This window comes from Ursus americanus, chromosome 25 (genome assembly GCF_024610735.1).
Source record: "Ursus americanus isolate L20-20 chromosome 25, mUrsAme1.1.p, whole genome shotgun sequence".
NCBI classification, from domain to species: Eukaryota; Metazoa; Chordata; class Mammalia; order Carnivora; family Ursidae; genus Ursus; species Ursus americanus.
In genome coordinates this window covers 15,098,043-15,118,741 of record NC_142151.1, presented here as the reverse complement: position 1 = coordinate 15,118,741, position 20,699 = coordinate 15,098,043, and the positions used below count along the sequence as shown (strand labels likewise).

Genomic DNA, 20,699 nt, shown 5'->3' with positions numbered 1-20,699 from the left:
CAATCGATTGAGCATTCGACGCTTGATTTCAGCTCGGGTCATGTTCTTGGGGTCATGGGATTGAGCCCCATGTCAGGCTCTATGATGAGGGTTCTCTCTCTCCCTCTCCCTCTGCCTCTGCCCCTCCCCCTCCTCGTGCACACACTTTCTCTCTCTAAAAAAGAAAAGAAAGAAAGAAAGAAAGAAAGAAAGGAAGGAAGGAAGGAAGGAAGGAAGGAAGGAAGGAAGGAAGGAAGAAAGAAAGAAAGAAAGAAAGAAAGAAAGAAAGAAAGAAAGAAAGAAAACACATAAAAGAAAGTGAGGAAATGAGAAAGCAATCAAAGCATGCTACTAAAAAAAATAATAATAATAAAAATCAATGAAGCACAAAGAAGACAGCAAGAGAGAAAGGAAGGGACAAAAGAACTACAAGACAGATATCAAACAATTAATAAAATGGCAATAGGAAGAACTTTTCTATCAGTAATTACTTTAAATGTAAGTACATTAAACTCCCCGATCAAAATACATAGAATGGTTGAAAGGACAAAAAAAAAATTTTTTTTGAGACCCAACTAGATGCTGTCTATAAGAAACTCATTTTAGATTTAAGGACAAACAGAGGCTGAAAGGAAGGGATGGAAAAGATACTGAACAAAATATGAGCAAGCTAAATTCAAAAGCATAGTAAAAGTATCATGTCCATGATCAAGTGGGAGTTTTCCCCAGGATGCGAGTTCAGTGGAATATAAGCAAATCGATCGGTGTGACGCATCACATTAACAGGGCAAAGAAAAAATACCTCATCATCTCAATAGATGCAGAAAAGGCATTTGACAAAATTCAGCGCACTCTCATGATTAAAAACGTGCAACAAAGTAGAAATAGAACGAAATTACATAGCAAAGGCTCTATGTGAAAAGCTCACAGCTAACATCATATTCAATGATGAAAAACTGACACTCTTCCTCTAAGGTCAGGAACAAGACAAGGATGCCCACTCTGGCCACTTTTTTTTTTTTTTTTAAGATTTTATTTATTAGAGAGAGAGCGCGCATGAGCAGGGGGAGGAGCAGAAGGAGAGGGAGAGAATCTCAAGCAGACTCTGTGCTGAGCGTGAAGCCCGACGCAGGGCTTGATCTCACGACCCTGAGATCGTGACCTGAGCCGAAACCAAGTCGGTTGCTGAGCTGAGTCACCCAGGCGCCCCTAAGCTGCCTTTTAGATGTATTAATTGTATTTTCCATGGTGATATTGTAGAGGAGGAAAACCCTTTCCTTGGCCTTCTGAGGGTCCCTGCCGGAGTCTGAAAATTAAACTGAGAAAGACCGACTAACAGGAGAAAAGCAGACAAATTGTGTTGAATATGCCCATGGAAGTCTTCACAAGAGAATGAAGACCAAAAGAAGTGACCAGAACAGGAAGCCTGTACACCTATTGGACAAAAAAACAAGGAATTTGTGAAGAGTTGAGAAGACAAAAGGGTTTAGGACCAGGACTAGGTGGTCCTTATCTTTCTTAAATAAGAGTTAGTTTAACAAGGTTTGTTTGCAGATTCTTCTGGTGCTCTCTCCGGGCCGATAAAATGTGTCTCCAGTAAAAGACTTTATTTCCTGCCTTCACGCAGAAAAGGAGGCCCTTCTTCTGTGCTTATCGCTTCTTAATTGCCTTCAGCTCAAAATAATTTTTATCTCAAAGAGGCCTATTTTGGGGTAGTGTTCTGGTTTCCTTCAGTATATTTCAGTTTGTGTATTGGAATACAATAAAGTAAAAAAAAAAAAACTAAATTAACACTGAAAAGATATTTTTTTTACTGAGATTAGCTCCAATCTAAAGGCTAAATAGTTTAAATTCTGAAAAGGAATAGTCTTGCAACATCTGTGTGCACAGAATTGTACAGAAATTGGGAATAGAAAACCCCTTTTTTATATCAAAAAAAAGGTAACACTTATTAAGTGCTTCACCTGTACCGGTTAATTTCATAATTATATGGTATTAGGCATGCCGATAGGTTCTCTGGATGGCGGACATAGCACGGTGACACTCGGACAGAAAGCAGAACTTTTGTTACTTTCAGCTCCAAACTAGAGAAGGCAGCCGCACAAGGCCACAGCAGTGTGTGCCTGGGACAGGGTCAGCGAGCGGAGCCAAAGGGCTGTTTTATGGCAGGTAGGGTGGTGTGAGCTAGGTTTTGTGATTTTCTAGGAATTGGGTATTTTGACTAATTCCAAGGACCCAAAGAAGAACAGGCCATCCCTGGGTGTTAGGCGCCTGGGGGTCTCTGGCGCTTGGGTCCTGGATACTGTAACCCAGGGGTGCTAGAGCCTGACAAGGGAAGTAATCGGGGCGGAGGCTTAGCAAACTACCTGCAAGAGGAAAGGAGTTTTTAGCTCTGACTTCAAAACTGGATCAAGAGAGCACTCGTGAAATATTATGTTACACAGATATCGTCAAATCACTTGAGCTCCTTGAACTCATGAAACACCTAGGAGGTAGGTAGTAGCATTATTACTCCCATTATACAGATGAGGAAACAAAGGCACAGAGATAAAGTTACTTGCAAAGTGATGGCAGGTAGTGAGAGGCAAAGTGAAGATTTGAAGCCATGTGATTTGGTTCTAGAAGCCACATACCTTAATCACTATGCTTCACCGACCAGAATAAGGGAGACAAGGTGGGAAGTGAACACAAGGGATGCCCTAGGCCATCCAATCCTGGGTCAATAAACAGTGTCGCATGCAAAGCATAACGGATAGAAAGACAAACCCATTTTCATCAGAGCGTCACATTCTCTCCATGTAAAGCTAGTGAAGCGATGTGGTTGAAAGGAAGACCCGGGGACCAGTTTTGGAGATTAAAGAACAATCTTTCGGCTTTTACTTAGCTTACTGTTTATTTGGAAAGGCTTCGGGGAGCCTTTTTTTTCAGAGTGTGGGGCATCTAAAGTCACCCTCCTGCTGGAGCCATCGAATTCCCATCATCCATACTGTCGGATAATCCACCCACGCTGGAATTCGATTCCATGCAACTCACGATTTGGGGCTACGCTGGGAGAAAACAAAATTCATTTAAGACTTGCTTTTGATTTCAAGGTTATTTAAGGAGCTTACACACACACACAAAACACCCATAAAATAGAAAATAAGAGCCAAAATTAGTGCTATAAAGAATAATTCCAGGAAGGAAAATTCAAAGCAGCTTCAGGATAGAGCTCATTCTTCCGTCTTGGACCCTCATACAACTCGTACCTGTGTGGCTCTTAGTATTAATCTGGCTTGCCCATCGCAGTAATTCGTGTACTTACCCAAATCCACTACCGGACAGTGAGTTCTTCCTCCGGGGGCAGTAGCCACTCACCTTCTAATGGAGGTTCTGACAGTATCTAGCATAGTGACTTATTTTTTGCTAAGCTCTCCAAAGTGTGTGTTGAACATAGCCGATTTGGGCATAGGGCTGAGCCTTAAAAGACAGATTGGTTTGGAAAGGAAGGGAGGAAAGGAATAAGCTAGGAGAACAAACTCATCAAAAATGGAGAGAAAGGGCAAGATATTTCAGACGCACAGTAGACCAGAAGAGGGTTCACCCGGGAGAGATGCAATGAGATAGAAAGGCATAGAGTCATATTGTGAAGACCAGTCTATGAAATTGGAACTTTCTTATATAGGCTGGTGGCTTTCAACAACACGGGCTAGGGGGAATTTGAATCTTCTGGGAAGTTTTTAAAATCCCAGTCCAGGGGCGCCTGGGTGGCACAGCGATTAAGCGTCTGCCTTCAGCTCAGGGCGTAATCCTGGAGTTCTGGGATTGAGCCCCACATCAGGCTCCTCCGCTATGAGCCTGCTTCTTCCTCTCCCACTCCCCCTGCTTGTGTTCTCTCTCTCGCTGGCTGTCTCTATCTCATAAATAAATTTAAAAAATAATAAAATAAAATAAAATAAAATAAAATAAAATAAAATAAAATAAAATAAAATAAAATAAAATAAAATCGCAGTCCAGAGAAGATGAGATTGATAAGGGGGCAGCATGAAGCAACCATGAGCATTTTGAAAATGCTTCCTAGATGATTTCCACACCCAACGGTTTGCTTTTGGCACCAAAGAGACTTTGAAAAAAGTGTAACAACGGATCCAAAAATAACACGAATGGAACTATTTAATCAATATGTTCATTTAAAGTGAGAAAGCTTGATCTAAAATATACTTTATGTTTCAAAGTATATAATAGCCAATGTAAAACTCTGGATTCTAGTTACAATCTATTTAGAGGATTTATTCAGTGAGGACACCTTCAAAGACCTTCACTTTTTTATATAAAATGAGATTTCCTATGGATATTTTAAAATAAAAATAAAATTTTTAACTGAGAAAACTATTATATTCTGGGCATAAAAATTTTCAAAAATACCGACATGTGGGGGAAAAAAATCACCCCAAATCCTACAATACAGAAACATCCATTATAATACACTCACATAATTCTTTCCCTTGCCTAGCCGGCTTCCCCTTCCCCACCCCATTTAAAAGTTGTGTCCATTTGGACATAGAACAGCTTACATACAAATATACATGCTGTGAAACAAATTCAGTTTTGGTTCAACTGGCAGTTGAGGCCCATCCTTCTCCCAGCCACACTTCTATTTCATTAAACTTGCAAAAGCAAGTCCCTTGTATTAAACTGTTTCATTTTTGGACTCTGCTCATAGCATGATGGTGGGGTTTTACCATATGGTGCATTTTATCTTCACAGTGTCCATGCAGTTTGGCCCTCCCTGGAGTTTTTACTTAGTGGAGGCCATGCCCACAAGGAAATCATTCTCTTCCCCTCTCCATGGCTCCTGCTGTCATGTGGGCATCAAAACAATGACCTAATGGCCCCAAGTCTCATAAACTCTTTGGAATGCGCTTTTTCTGCCTCTGTCTAAAGCCCCTTCTCTTCCAAGAGCTCAAATCAAGTTAACAAGGCAGGCACGTTATGGCGGCGACGCCATGCTTTTCTCCATCTCCCTTCTTCCTTCTTCCCACCCACTTTGCTTTCCCCCAAGTGCCCTCACGCAAACCTACTGCTCCAGTTTCCTTCCTCAGTACAAACCAACTCAGGCAGGTGGCTACCTACAGGCTCGTGCGTGCATCAGACACATCCAAACATGAATTCTGGTTTCGCTCAGCCAAAGATCCCACACTACCGAAGCGTAGTTAGGAAGATCGTTCCCTAGAAGATACACAGTAGGAGGATGGGCTCCGGGACTGTTAATAGATTGCCCCTGAGTCACTTGTTTTTCATAGCCGATTTTGAAAAGCATGACTCGTTATTCAAGAAGTTATCAGGATGTAGAAAATCATTGCTCAATTTATTTGGCAATAAAGATGGCCATTATGGTTTTTATGCAACTTTGCTTCTGTTAGGTAATTCTTGTTGACACAGTGTTCCAACCAAGTTGCTGTGGAGCAAGCGCTGAGCAGAAAAGCACCTACAAGGGCTTTAAATGGCGATCAGCCACAGCAAGGAACCAGCCTACCCCATGCTATGAAGCATGCAGCTTGAGAAATGCACCTGTGTCACGGGGCAGGAAGAGGAAGCAGAAAGAAAATGATGTGAAATGTTGGGGTTCGGGAGCAAACGGTCAAGAAAATTCTTGAGACGTCTTCGGTGCAAAAAAGGTGGTTTTATTAAAGCATGGGGATAGGATCCATGGGCAGAAAGAACTACCCTGGGGTTGTGAGGAGTGACTGATTATAGACTTCCAAGTTGGGAGGGGGTTAGGGATGCGTTAGTCTCTCATGAATTTGGAAGCAAGCTTTCCAGGACCTTGAGGGGCTAGCTGCTATTAGGATAAGGTCACGAACTACTGTCTAGTAAACCCCTCTCGATGGTTATATTCTGTCTTCCCCATTCTTCAGGCCTTAATTTTGACTTGTCAGTCAGTTGATGTTTATCAAAGTAGTTTTTTCAATAATGATTGATAAAAGTTCTATTTTCTAAGTCCTTGAAAATATGTTAACCTTAATGCATGAACTAAAATTAACACAGTGTAAAATGTCATGATCACAACCTTTTCTCTTTTCAAAAGCATGCAGATGATTCTCCGTGCAAAGTTAATCTGATTTTTAATGCTCCGTGGGTAACATCCCCTCCCCACCATAGAATGAGCATGTTTTGTTTTTGGTTTTGCTTCTGTACCAATTCAGAACCCACTATTTTCTTAGTAGGTGGTATGCAGTTACCCCCAGGGAGAAAAGCACTCTTTTTAAGAGAAAACTCTGATAAGCCTGAAATGCGGTCTAGCCTCAGGGGCAGTAGACTGATGGATTGAGGTTTGAGAGAATCTGTTTTAAGAGAAGGAACCCGCTGGCTGCTGAAAGAGGACCGGAAAAGGGTAGCCAGTGTTTAGGTATTGGAGGTAGCATGGAAAAGGAGATTCTTAAGATGAAATTGGAACTTTCTTATATAGGCTGGTGGCTTTCAACAACACAGGCTAGGGGGAATTTGAATCTTCTGGGAAGTTTTTAAAATCGCAGTCCAGAGAAGATGAGATTGATAAGGGGGCAGCATGAAGCAACCATGAGCATTTTGAAAATGCTTCCTAGATGATTTCCACACCCAACGGTTTGCTTTTGGCACCAAAGAGACTTTGAAAAAAGTGTAACAACGGATCCAAAAATAACACGAATGGAACTATTTAATCAATATGTTCATTTAAAGTGAGAAAGCTTGATCTAAAATATACTTTATGTTTCAAAGTATACACTTTGGAAGTGTCTTTAAAAAGAGAGAGAGAGAGAGAGAGACAACAACTCCAAAATGGAGTCACTTGTGCTAAGTCCCACATCAGTAAGCCACAACTTAATATCTAACATAACTGTGGTTTCTCCAGAGAGGGTGGTTTTTCACCAGTCAACCTGGAATTACCAGGTCAGTACTAGTTAGGCAATCCCCACTTCTCCTCCCTTTAAGAGGGCAACTTTCCTGAAACAATGCACTCTATGCAGGAATAATTTCCTTTTCCCATCTCCTTTCCGCCTTTAAAAACCTTTACCTTTCTACAGCTCAGTGGAGCTCTTCTCTATTTGCTAGACGGGATGCTGCTCAGTTCGTGAATTGTTGAATGAAGTCAGTTTGATCTTTAAATTTCCTCAGTTGAATTTTTATTACTTAACAGAAGCCAGTGAACAGCAGACAGCATGTGTTTCTCAACAGAGAGAGTATTCAAATTTCTCTTGGCGCCATTCCCTCAGAACTCCCTTCTCAGCCTACAGTTGCCTGGAAAATTAATATGCACAATTTATAACTCAATTTTCCGTATCCAGGAGATGCGGATCTAGTTTACTCAGCTAGACTGAAATGGCATCTTTCCCTAGTAACATTTTCTGGAGTTTTGACCTGGGTTAATAATGCTCATTGCTGGCCATGCTGTCTAAAATTTTCTTCTTACTGTCTTCGTTTAAAAATATCAGTAGTGGGGCGCCTGGGTGGCACAGCGGTTAAAGCGTCTGCCTTCGGCTCAGGGCGTGATCCCGGCGTTCCGGGTTCGAGCCCCACGTCAGGCTCCTCCGCTATGAGCCTGCTTCTTCCTCTCCCGCTCCCCCTGCTTGTGTTCCCTCTCTCGCTGGCTGTCTCTATCTCTGTCAAATAAAAAAAAAAAAAAATCTTTAAAAATATCAGTAGCAGCCAGATTTATCAAACATTGATCAAGCATTTTGCATTTATTCATTGTTCACATACCCATCAGGTTTAAAGTCTTTCTTATAACCTAAAAGAAAAGGAGGGACATTTATCACAGAACTATTTCCCATCTACAGTCAAGGTTAGGTGCCACTAAGAAATGGTTCTGTTTGGGGGTGCCTGGGTGGCACAGCGGTTAAGTGTCTGCCTTCGGCTCAGGGTGTGATCCCGGCGTTCTGGGATCGAGCCCCACATCAGGCTCCTCCGCTATGAGCCTGCTTCTTCCTCTCCCACTCCCCCTGCTTGTGTTCCCCCTCTCGCTGGCTGTCTCTATCTCTGTCGAATAAATAAATAAAATCTTTAAAAAAAAAAAAGAAAGAAATGGTTCTGTTTGGAATTGTTTTTATTTAGCATTTGTACTTCTGTCTGTAGAACGAAGATGATGCTAAAATATTAACAGTAGAGAAAAAACTAAATAGAGGAAGCCGGGGGTAGCTACTCCAGGATGTGGCCACTTAATTTAGGAAAGAGACAGAAAAAGAGACAGAAAAAAAAAAGAGAGAGAGAGAGAGAGACAGATATGTTTAGAAATATTTTGAAAAAAGAGCTATCAGGCACCAAATTATATCCTTATACAATGCAGAAAATGCCCTGCACCCTGACTTTTTCAGCCCCTTTGGAGGGAAAAGTGGGGATACAATGCCTATCAGCAGGGTAAAAAGTTCGTGTTTGTCATCTGTACAAAAAATAATAACAATAAGCCACTGAATCAGCGTTCAACTTGTACAGAAACTTCTCTCTTAATCTCTCATCGCCGGCTGCAGTAAACTATTCCCGATGTCCATCTCACCCGCACGCTCTGACCCTAGAGCTAAGACAGGGGAGTGACTTTACAATCTCTGACCAGTGACAGCCCCTCTTTTGTGTACCCTATTTACAAGACACTTGCAGTGTGGAAATTATAATGGGTGGCAGCTTAAATAAAGGGCAGGCAAGCGAGTAGAAGAGAGGGTGGGCAAACAGTACGGAAGTGTGTTCTACGCTTCTAGAAAATGAACTCTACAGGCATCAAGCCCAACGCCAGGATTTCTGGGGAATAGCTACCCTTTCTTTGGTTCTCTAACAATTTAAACTCTATATTCTGACCCCTATAGACCGAATAGTAAGTTTAACTACCAAAACAACCTACATACCATGATGGAGGGAAGGAATACCAAAGAAAAGAAGAATTACAGACATAAATATATGGAATAGTCGGATAGTAGGCTAAAACATTACCCTGCACATTTTTCTTCTGAGACACTGTTTAATCTAGTAAATCTTCCATCACTCTATTTATTCCAAGAATCTAAGGCTTATTGCTCAAGGGAGGAAAAATGAAACTATTGAAAGATCAAAGAGTAAATGTGTGGCTTTTGAGGTCCCAAGCAGACATAGACCATAGTCTTCAAAGCCGAAAAATTGTAAGATCTATGCATCTGGGAGAGGAAAATATTTTAAAATATTCAAAAACTTGGTTTGGAAAATTGAAAGACACAGATTGAAATAAAAGGGCAACCGGCATATTCAAGAACAACAAATTGGAATAAAAATTGTAATAATGTTGAATTAGTTCCTATCCAAAGAAGTAAAAAGTCTGAGGAGGTGGTAAAAGAAACACATAGTGGCTTGATGCAACGGCCAACACCACCCTTCCGCCAGGGGCTGAGTCGCCTATTTGATGGGTGGGGCAGTGTGTGGAAATTTTTGGTAATAGAAACTCAAGACAGGTCTAGAATTACCAGAGCAGAGGAGACGATGTTTAAACTTTCCAGAACATGGCTCCTGATCTTGCAAACCTTGTAATGGAGTTATGTGTCCCCACTTGGCACCTGAGATGTGCAGTAGCAATGGCTGGGAGAAGGGTCTGGAGCGGTGAACCCACGGATGGGCTCCCTGATTGACACACTAGACTAGAGTATCTGTGAGTCCCTACTGCCACACCCCAGGGATCAGAGAGACAGGAGAATGAACCAAAGGACCCAATGGAATCCAGGTCTGGATGGAGAGGTTGCCAGTGGTATCAGAAACAGCTAGCTGCCTACTAAAAATCTTGTTTCCCTACAGAGAGGTGATATTCCAGCCACTGACCACATTTCCCAGCATCTCTGGCATACAGGTATGGCAATATGTCCAGATATTGCCAATGGAATATGAGCAAACGTGATTAAATCAGGGGTGTGTTCTCCATAATTTTTCCCTTTCTTCTGGCTGGAAGAAAAGACTCCAAGGTCCTAGGGTCCTGGTTTCTGCATCCAGTTTGTCAATCGTAATGAACTCACAAGGCATACCTAGAATATATTAAATATTTACGGGAAACAGTAATATCAGTAGAATACACCATAATGAACTTTGAAGGGTGTATTTGGGATATCATAGATTTTTGAATAAAACATAGTGCTGTCCTAGGACATTGAGCAAACTACTATTGTTAAACTGTTTGGCCCTAACTACTAAATAAAAGGAATCATTAGATATTTGTTTTGGTCTGCAGACCCAAGAATAGATTACTAAGACTCTCAGGACACTACGAACCAAGAAAGTTTGGGAACCTCTGCTTTAGGGAATGGTGGAACCACAAGATGAAAGGATGTTGGGTTTCTTTTTTTTTTAATAATAATATTTTTTATTATATTATGTTAGTCACCATACAGTACATCCCTGGTTTTTGATGTAAAGTTCGATTCATTAGTTGTGTATAACACCCAGTGCACCATGCAATACGTGCCCTCCTTACTACCCATCACCAGCCTATCCCATTCCCCCACCCCCCTCCCCTCTGAGGCCCTCAGTTTGTTTCTCAGAGTCCATAGTCTCTCATGGGTTTCTAAATTTCTAAATGAAGGAAAGCTACGTACATACTACGAACTCCCACATCGAATGGGGATATGAGCCAGACATCAACTTCTGTTGTATTAACCCACTGAACTTTTGGAGTTTGTCATAGTAGCTAGTATTACCCTCACTAACACACAGAGTACTTAAGAATCTAGACCCAAGGCCAAGAACCACAGATAAAGGACCAGAGGAGATAAACCACATGTCAGTAGAGACCACCAAGCCAAGAGGATGACTCACAGAGTAGATGCCTCTTATCCAGTACCAGGTCAATACATAAGACCCCTGAAACCAAGATCAATGTCAAGGAAATGGGGGAAGGATGTGGAGAAGGCGAAGGATACTAAGGACTTAGCCCAAATGAGACTGAGTAGCCTAAAATTTGACATCCTAAAATCTCTACCATCAGTGGATAAGTGTTTGAATGCTAAGCATACCTTTTGAAAAAGAAATAAATTTACATTATGTACATTTCATTCTGGAACTATAACATTTTGTTTTTTTTTAATAATGATTTTTTATTATGTTATGTTAGTCACCATACAGTATATCCTTTGTTTTTGATGTAATGTTCCATGATTCATTATTTGCATATAACACCCAGTGCACCATGCAATACGTGCCCTCCTTACTACCCATCACTGGCCTATCCCAGTCCCCCACCCCCCTCCCCTCTGAACTATAACATTTTGAATCCATATGTATGTTACAGCAAGGAAGGAAATACAGAGGTCACCGTCTCTGTTTCTATAACTGGTCACCCAGCTATAGCCTGGGACCAACATCTCAGCTTGTTGGGATTCTATGTCTACTGGGGTGAAGAGCCTTAGTCCCTGGTGGTGCTCCCAGGTGAGGGGACAGCACATTCATCAATCACTTCGGTAGGACATGGTGAGACCAGGAACTCCCCCCGAGCTCTTTCTACCACTCCCTCCTATTACTGCGTAGCTGTATTTCCATTCCATTTTCAGGCTCAATCACTCTAACCAGCACTATAATCCTACTCATGCCTCTTTTTCTTCCCCCCAAAGAAACCCAGTGAAGACCAGGCAGCATTTTCAAATTCCAATTCAATGAAACTACTATTGTGCCTCTTGGTGAAAACATGCCTCTTCCCTTCCTCATGGAAACTTCTAAATCCATGGAGTCCAGATCCATGAAAAAGTAGTACCAGGAATAAGGTAATGGATGATAAGTAGCCCCAAACCACTCATGTCCACTGGAAAAGTGGTAAAACCATTTCATAGTTCACATCTTCTGTGGTCCTCCTCCCCTCAGCTTTGGTGTGAGTTCTGCAGCTCATTTCCCTCCCAGATATGCAAACCCCACCAATTTAAAGAAGGTAAGATGTATCATCATCCAATCCAGTGATTCTGAAATGAGGACAATTTTGCCCCTTAGGGGAACATTTGGTAGTAGTGTCTGAAGTCATTTGAAATAGTCACAACTTGGAGGGAGGGGTGATAACTGGCATTTAGTGGATACTGGCAAACGGATGCAGAGGGCAACCCCCCACAGCAAAGAATTGTATGGTCCAAAACGTCCCAATGCTGAGAGTGAGAAACCCTGATGGAATTAATTCGCTTATTTACATAATTCGCTTCCCCACTAGAATGCAAGCTTTGTGAGGGCCGGGGCTTGGTCCATCTTGTCTGTTACTCCATGTCTGGCACATGGAAGTCAACAAATATTTGGTGACTACATGAGAGATGAATGAGCGCCTCCCAGCTCACATCAGGTATTTATACATATATGCTCACATCCAAACACTCGGCTCCGTGGAATGGAAGGGCTGGTGATGGTAGAAGGTAGCATGAATTTAATATCTGGGATGGCCCAACTTCTTCGTGCGTCCTAATGTAGCTCTCTTCCCAACATGGCACAAAATGCCCATATTTTCCCTCACTTTAATTTTCTAACTTGAAGAAAAATGTGCAGTTTTTACAATGTCCTCAGTTCCTTCATTCACATAATGAATGTGCTGTCACCAAGCAAAAGGATGACTTAGGACTTGTGTTCAACAATTTGCACAGAGATTTGATGTACTTGTTCTAGACCTTTTCTAACAATTATAAATCTATTTCCGCCTCTAGGAAAAGTGTTTCTCATCCTCCCTTCCCATCTCCCCTTGACACCGCAGTTAAGCTTAGAAGAAAGACCAGGAGAGAAGAGTGGGGTGCCTGGCCCCCCAGCTCTCTAGGAGTGGCTTGTCCCGTCCCGGGTTCCCACACTGTACCTTCACCATAGCTCTAGGACAGCACTAATGGCACCTTCGGAGCGCCTGTTTATTTATCTGGCTTTGTCCCTCTTGCCTGCGGTAGGTCATGATCTTGATGGTCTTCATACCCCTGGCAGCTGGCACACAAGATGGGCTCCATAAATGCTTATTGAAAAAATAAAATGCCTTCTGCCAACTTCACAATGTCACCTAGGGCACCCTTTGCCAACTTCACAATGTCACCCAAGGCATAGTTTTGCTTACTTCACAATGTCAACCTACCCAGCACAGAAATGGGGACTTCCCAGCGGTTCAGAAATAGATCTAGTTTCAGCCCCGTCTGAATCACAGTCTAGTGGGGGCTCCAGCCAATGACGAGAAAAGCAAAGGATCGAAAGTCGGGCTACAGCAAATGCCTTGAGGTTAGACAGCCCGCGATGGAGGAGCAGTAGTCACTGAGGGCCAAGGGACCCGTGAAGACCCCTGCAGAATGGCCAAGAACCAGAGCTGCGTGTAGAGGGGGGCATGCATGCCATACCACTGCTCAGCCTGCCGCTACAGACGAGGGGCCCAGTGGCCGACCCTGGCGACAGAGGCTAGCAGTGTTGACGTGAACGGGTCGGTTCAAGCCCGGGGCCGCCACACCGCCCGACGCGCGCAGAGAAAGTGGCACGTACGCTCGCCAGATCCCAGGAGTGCGGCTGGGGCACTTTCTCAGCCCAGCCCACACGGTGCCCGAGGGTCAGGAAGGACCCGCCTTTCCCGGCGGCGCGAAGGTTGTTCCCAAGGCCACGTGAGGCTTCCTCGCCCCTAAAAGCCCCAAACCGGCAGGGCTAATGGAAGAGTAAGGCCGCCCCGACCTCGGAGACACGGCGCCCGGCTGCCGGCTCTAGAGCCGCTCCAGCAACAGCTGCGTCGTCCAGCCCCGGGGAGGTCGCGGCCGCCCGGCCATGTCCCGCCGCAGCCCGGCCGGGCGCCTCCCGCTGCCCGCGCCGCCCTCCCCGCCGCCGCTGCTGCCGCTGCTGCTCCTGTTGGCCGCCGCCGTGCCGCCGAGCCTGGCAGGTGAGCCGTGCGCGCCCGCCGGACCCGGGAGGGGGAGTCCGGAGAGCCGGGGCCCTGGGCGCCCGCCCGGCCCCGCGCCGCGCCCGCCGCCGCTCCGTGCGCTCCCGCCCGCGCGCCGGCTCGACCGAGTTGACCGCCGGCGGGTGGCGGGGTTCTGGGGGCCGCGGCGGGCCGCACTTCGGCGGGGGGGACTGACCCGGCTCGCTCCCGCGCCGCCGTCGCTCAGGGACGGGCCCGGGAAGGGCAGGGGCTGCGCGTCTGCGAACTCCCGAAGTGCGGGCGGGGATTGTTGGCGAAGGGGTCAGTGCGCTCCGGCGCGACTCGCGGCTTGCGGAGCCTCGACTGGTCCTAAAAGCGCAGCCAGAGGACGTCTAAATATATTTATTCACATCATAGAGGTATGATTCCGGGCTGTCAAGTTTGGTGGTGGTTTTTTTTTTTTTTTTTAATTCCTTAACTGCCAATGACTTTGGCTTAAAAGAAGTGCAGCCTGGTATTGTCGGCTTGCTATGGGCCAGGCAGCGCGCTAAAGGGCTTTTCACACAATGCTTACTCTGACCCTAAATAGGATTGCTATCCCCATTCTACAGAACATTTGAAATGGAGACAAATTCAGGAGCTTGGGGTTAAGATACACCGCAAGTGGAGGCAGAGCTGAATTGCCAAACGGTATTTACTTAACTACTCCCCTCTTCGTAAATGAGGTTTTATCCCTAACAAAAAAAATAAAGAAAGAAAAATAATAAAAATCAATCAATCAATCAATCAATCCCGGATTTGTCGGTTTTCTTCCTAATGGATAAGACCAAGATAAACCAAAGAAACTTGAAAGACTTCAACAGTAATGTTAAGAGAGGACTAAGTTTGTTTTACTTCCTAAGCCCTTTTCTGTGCTGACCTTGTGCAAGAATAGGGTGGGGTTCAGGAGAGGGAACCCCTTCACAAACGAGTGTACTGATTCTTACCACACCACCTTCCATCAACGAGTGACCGCGATTCGCAGATTTCAGGGCCTGCTTTTGCAACTTGCCCGCTTACCACTCTTCAATCTTTCCCGTCTTTTAAACTGCCTGGGCCTCTGGGATCAGAAGCATGAGCACCCCTAGCCTTCCGCCTCCTGATCTACCTGCACCTTCTGTTCCAGGCCTGCACTGTGGAGGGGGCTTCCGGCCACCCTTTTAGCCCAGGGAGCCTGCTCCGTCAGACATACCTGGGACAAGGCTAGGAACTGCTGCAGAAATAAAATGGCTTTTTGTGTCTGGAATGTTGAGTGAAACCCTTCTAACTTCCCTGCTCTTTTGGATTGTGTGGATTGTTTTAAATGTTCCTTAGATGGAGGGGACAGCCTGAGGAGTGAGGTGGAGATACTGTTTTTCTGAAGGTGAGGCACTGTTTATTCAAGAAGAGAACACCTGGCAAGAAACAGCTGCTTAAACAGAGTTCCCCAGATAATCAGCTGACGCCAGGCCAGTCTGGTCAGGAGTCAAGGCAAAGACTGAGGGCACGTCTGTGGCCGGTGATCCTGACAGCACTGGGCCTGGCAATCCAGAAAAGACTTCTTATCATGGCCTTGAGGAACAGCTAGCTGGTGAAGCCCACGCCGACTGTTTCAAACAGATGTGAGCTCTGTTTCCTTTCTTCCACCCATAGTAACCTGTTTTCCAGTGCAACTTTTGGCTCTTTGTTTTACCCTTCTGCGAGACTGCCAACAACATGTGGGCACAGAAGAGGGCCTTTGATACCGCTTGCTTGTCGTGTTTTCTCTGAAGTGCCCAGCTCAGTACTCTGAATTTACTGAGTACCCAACACACACTCACGGGATTGCGTTTTCATCTCCCTGGAATGATCTTTCTATCTACCAATGTGCACCTATAAATCCAAAGACAACTTCTTTAATTTTTAAAGGTTACTTTGCAGTTTCACTACTCCAGAAATATTGGCCAACAATTGCACATTCTTCTTAGCCTATCTTTCAAACTAGTATACACTTCAGACATAATCATCCTTCCACACTGAAAAGTCCCATATTTGTTTTTAGGATGTCTTCTATGATTTTTCTTGGTGAAGTCACATCACTAGGGAAAGAGACGGGTCGGTTACCCAGAGACTTATAAGGTGCCATGTGCCTTGGTAAAACTGGTTCCAAATCTGGCCCCTGGACTTGCAGGGCTAGATTCTAGAAATGCTTTCTTTCCCGTGCTCCAGAGCCAATCAGATAAAAAGAAGCTGATTCACCCTGATAGACACAGAAGTCTATTCACCAAAACACCAATAATGAATTTTTAGCAGACTGGACGTTTACATAGCCTGCCCCAGCCACTAGAGAGGTAGTATGAATTCCAGAAACAGAAAGCATGGGGCCAGCCTGCCTGTGTGTGAATCCTGGCGCCAGGATTTATAGTGTGACCGTCAGCCAGTTATCTACTCTCTCTACACCTCAGTTCCCTCATCTGTAACGTGGGCATTGTAGTAACTGCTTCCTGAGGCGGTTGTGTGGAGCAGGACCTCACATACAGTAAGGGCTGTATAATTGCGTGACCGTTATTATTGGCCACTGGAGTTGCTTTTTCTCTGGAAAGACAGAACAGATCTTTGGATAAGGCAACTGGGACTACAGATGATAATCTATGTGCTGTGCTGAAATAACTTGGTATAAAAGCAGGATTTTCCCTTAGTCCTGGCCCAGCGTTGCTGGGATTTGGGATTCCCCAGGTGCTTCGGGAAACAGCGAGCAGTACCCTAGGTCGCTTTCCTGAGTTATGACTGATTGATTGAAATCACTTGATTTTTCCTAAGCGCAATTTTATCAGTCATGTCTGCTTTAGAATTTCCCAACTCTTCTCAGACTTTCTGAGCCCCACTAAATCTTCCGACAGCACGTCCGCATTGTCTTAAGTGTTTCAGACCCAAAAGAAGTCGGTGCTGTCTGTAAACCCGAATATTCTCTCGTGCTCTCCCTCTATCGGTTTGTTTATAAAAATGTATACATTCAGCTTTAGTGTTAAAATTTGTTTCCTAGTCCTTCTGGAAATGGGAATCTGATGGCAAAGATCAAAATCCTTCTCCAGAAGAAAATTTTAAAAGATCCTCCTTCAGTCTTTAAATTGAGGTAGAACATTTAAAAAAAAACTTTTCATAATAGGTAAACTGCAAGTCACGTGAACTTCAGCTTGGGACTTCTGACATGCAGAACAGAAATTATTATTTTCACACTTTCTTAGGCATTCTTTTTATTTTTGTCACCTGTTATCTTTTGGTTTTTTTTAAATTCTAAATTATCAGGCATCAACTATTGAGATAACAAAATAGGTAGCAGCACCAAAAATGGAATGAAACTCAAAGGATTTATTTTGTTCAACATTTTAAGTTTTTTAAAATGCATTTAAAATGCTTTTTTTTTTCCCCCAATGGAGTAAGTTCCCTACAACTTATATTTCACAGTCACTTGAAAATTGTACTTTAAGATCTGGCTAGAAAATTTATTAATGTTTTTATGTTGTTTCTTTGCACTACTGCAAAACAGGAACTTAATGGGGTAGAAGATGAAACTAAGAGAGGTAGTGAAAATATGAAGAAACTGTAATCTACAACTTGAAACTGTCTGCACGAACAACAAATATCATGTTACAATCTTCCAATAGGAAATTGTGAAAGGCTCTTGATTCAGAGCTTGCTCTGAAATGTGTCAGTGAGCCTTGCAAATGAGTGACCATCCCTTCACCTGAAGTACTGGCGAGTTACTCAAACCAGCATTTGCAAACCCAAGATACCAAAATTCGAACCCACAATCAGAAATCAAGAATGAATATGCAGAGACTCGATACCGATCTGCCTCCTTCCCAGCTGGTGGGACAGTTTGGGATGTAGGCAAGAAAACACTGTTCGGCCCAATGGAGTCGATACAATGAAAGAACAGATGTCACCCCCTGATTCTCAAGGAGCTTATAATTAAATTTTCGAACCACACTACATACAAATACATCTAACAGAGTGTGACGTAGGTGAGGAGGGGCTAAGAGCGCCGGATCAGAACAGGGCAAAGCTGATAGGACTTTCTGCAAGAACTTGCAGGGCTAGACTGATTGAAGCTAGCCGTGCAGACTGAATAGTTCGTTCCGAGAGGATAAAAGAAAGGGTTCATTCCACATCCGAGCAAATCTCTGGCATTTTTCTGTATTACTGTTATGTTTCTTTGACACAACTTTTTTAAAGCGGTATCCCTTTCTATTTAGCTAATATCTTGGGCCCAGTCGGCCTCCCACCTCACCTCCTCCCCCTGCCGTCTCTCCTGGCTTCAGCCACTGTAACGTGAGCTGACTCACCCTAGCCACCCTGCAGGGATGCCTTGCTTTCTACCTCACAGCTTCTCGGGCATCATTAACCACTTAGCGCTGGAGCGCCTGCAAGCCTGGGCAGAGGCAACTTTTGACCCACGCAGGATGGGTGCAGGTAGTTAAATACTCCCCCTCCATCCCCGGGATGGGGTCCTGCGCGGGGGCTTATCTCCACCCTTGATTGGACCATCTCAGATTGCACCTTTGAATTAGCTTTCCCTCCTTCCCTGTTTCAGTTTCCCCATCCCCATCCCTGATCCCAGAATGAGCCCCCTTTCAGCAGGAGTCCTAGGCTCTGATTTCTGTTGCGAGTGGGAGCTGGAACCCTTAGAATGTTGCTGCCTGGAGGTTGTTTCTCATGAATCAGTTATTTTCTTAGTGACTCTGTTGAAAAGTCCAAGCACATCTAAAAACCAGATATCAATTTACTGAGTCCTTCCAAAGAAGGGAAGTAAGTAGAATATGCCAAAGTACACCGACAGATACGGAGAGCTCTCGTTCGATGGGCGTAAAAGAGAAAAGCAGTTCAAGGACCGAGATCAGAGAAGTGTCAGCTAAACTCAAACTGAATAGATTAAGTTGCAGTCTTAATTTATAAAATATTTTCTCTCACATATTCTGCGTCTGCCCTCTCATGCTTCTTCCTCTTTTTCTCTATCTAATTTACTGAATATATTAGATAAAATTGCATTGCTCCAGGCTAAAAACCACTTCCTCTATCATGAATAAAATGCCTGGAAAAAATAGGTTCCAAATATGAGAGAGAGAGTGATTTAGGCCACTTACGACTATTTTACAGATTCTAAGACAGGGTTAGGATTTTTTTTTTTTTTCCAACTGAAAGCAACTCATAGAAAATATTAGAATACACAAGTAAATAAATTTAATTTGGTGTTTGGGTTTTTATGTCGAGAGAAATATAAAAATGAGGAGGCGTCTTCCATCTTTATCTACCCAAGAAAAGCACTCTGTTTTCATAAAGTAACGTTCCCATTCGTTCAACTTGATATTTATCAAGTGTGTTGATTTTGAAGATGTCGCCGTTAGAGACTTTTAAATCTCATTTCCCTTTTCTCAGGTCTAGGGGGAATCACATGGCATCGGCCCCTTGGGTGTCTGAACAATCCCCTAAGCCCCTTCCCTGAGCTTGAAGACATAATGACTTGAGTTATGTTAGATCAACTGTGAAAGTTCTGATAAACTTCACTTTCATTAGAACACATACAACTAAACTTGACTCAACCCAGAAACAGCGCTGTGCTGGGACGGTGCTCCCGGGAAACAGCGGTAAGCAGGACCCGCTCTGCCTTCACAGCGTGTTTATAAAGCTAGGGTGGGATTCGAAGTATGTGATCTTGTCCTGCCGTTTTGCAGGTATCCTTTCCACAACATCTGCTTCCCAACATGGAGATGTTTTGTTAAGAAAAATAGAAAAGTAAAATGGCTTACATTATTAAAGGATTTAAGAAAATCGAAAAGTAGTAGGGTAGCAGGAAATCCAGAAAGAGTCGATGCAGTGGAGAAAACATTGAGGGAGAGAGAGCATAAGTTAGGGGTGAAGTAAGAAATGCAGGTGTTGGCTTAATTCGCAAAGCACTTGCTCAGTTGGTAAGTTTGTTAGCAGTAATTTTTATCATTGAATTCTTTTTTTAATAATATTTTTTATTATATTATGTTAGTCACCATACAGTACATCGCTGATTTTTGATGTAAAGTTCAATGATTCATTACTTGCATAAAACACCCAGGGTTCCATGCAATACGTGCCCTCCTTACTACCCATCACTGGCCTATCCCAGTCCCCCACCCCCCTCCCCTCTGAAGCCCTCCGTTTGTTTCCCAGAGTACATGGTCTGTCATGGTTCATCTTCTAAGGGAAAAGGTTTTTTTTTTAATGCCTGGAGGCACATGAGTGTCAAAAAAGCACCGATTTGCAGACGTGTATTATTTGTGGTCAGGAAATTACATAATGCCAGCAACAGTGAAAACACAGTCCTTGATTGCTTGGGTGGAGAGCAAGCCAAGGTTTATGGCAAAAGGGGCCATTGAAAGGGAAGATGAAGTGAGGGAAGGCTACGGTGTTCAATGAGAAATGCCAAGATTTTGGAGAAGGGAACAAAGCTAAAATTGTGCCGCGTGGATAGAACTGAAAGCGAAGAGCCCGACAAGGCAGGTTCACCTTCCTTCTTCCCTTCACAGTTTCTGCTTGTGACCCTGCCCCCCGCCCCCACTTGCTGTAGCAGTTTGCAGCTGCTGTGTTTCTGGTCAGCCGTGCTTTCTTCCTTTCCCTACAAGACTGGCTGGAGGGGAGGGTGGAAGAGAATGTGTGCGGAAAGCTGGGGAAAGTCTGAGGCCATGCCACTGTTATCCAAAATCAATTTGGAAAACGCATTTATTGCATTTGGAAGAAGGGAAGTTTCTGTGGATGCTACCCACAGTTGTCAAACTGTGGCCAGTTGGCTTTATTAACAATTAGACTATTATTTGTCGCTGGAAGTCTGTTAAAGCATTTTGAACCTACCTCTGTTTATGAACGTCATTATTCCCACGTAGCCATTTTTAAAGAAAGC

The 20,699-nt window shown here is 43.9% G+C and overlaps 1 protein-coding gene across 1 annotated transcript in view; it reads left to right on the top strand.

Moving 5' to 3' along the window:
- The first annotated feature begins 12,893 nt into the window (after positions 1 to 12,893).
- The window catches only part of PLBD1 (phospholipase B domain containing 1), a 48,768-nt gene continuing 40,962 nt past the window's right edge, over positions 12,894 to 20,699 (top strand). Inside the window, exon 1 of the mRNA XM_045781391.2 lies at positions 12,894 to 13,795. Coding sequence (XP_045637347.1) covers positions 13,684 to 13,795 — 112 coding nt within the window. The 5' untranslated portion in view covers positions 12,894 to 13,683. The remainder of the gene's footprint in view (positions 13,796 to 20,699) is intronic.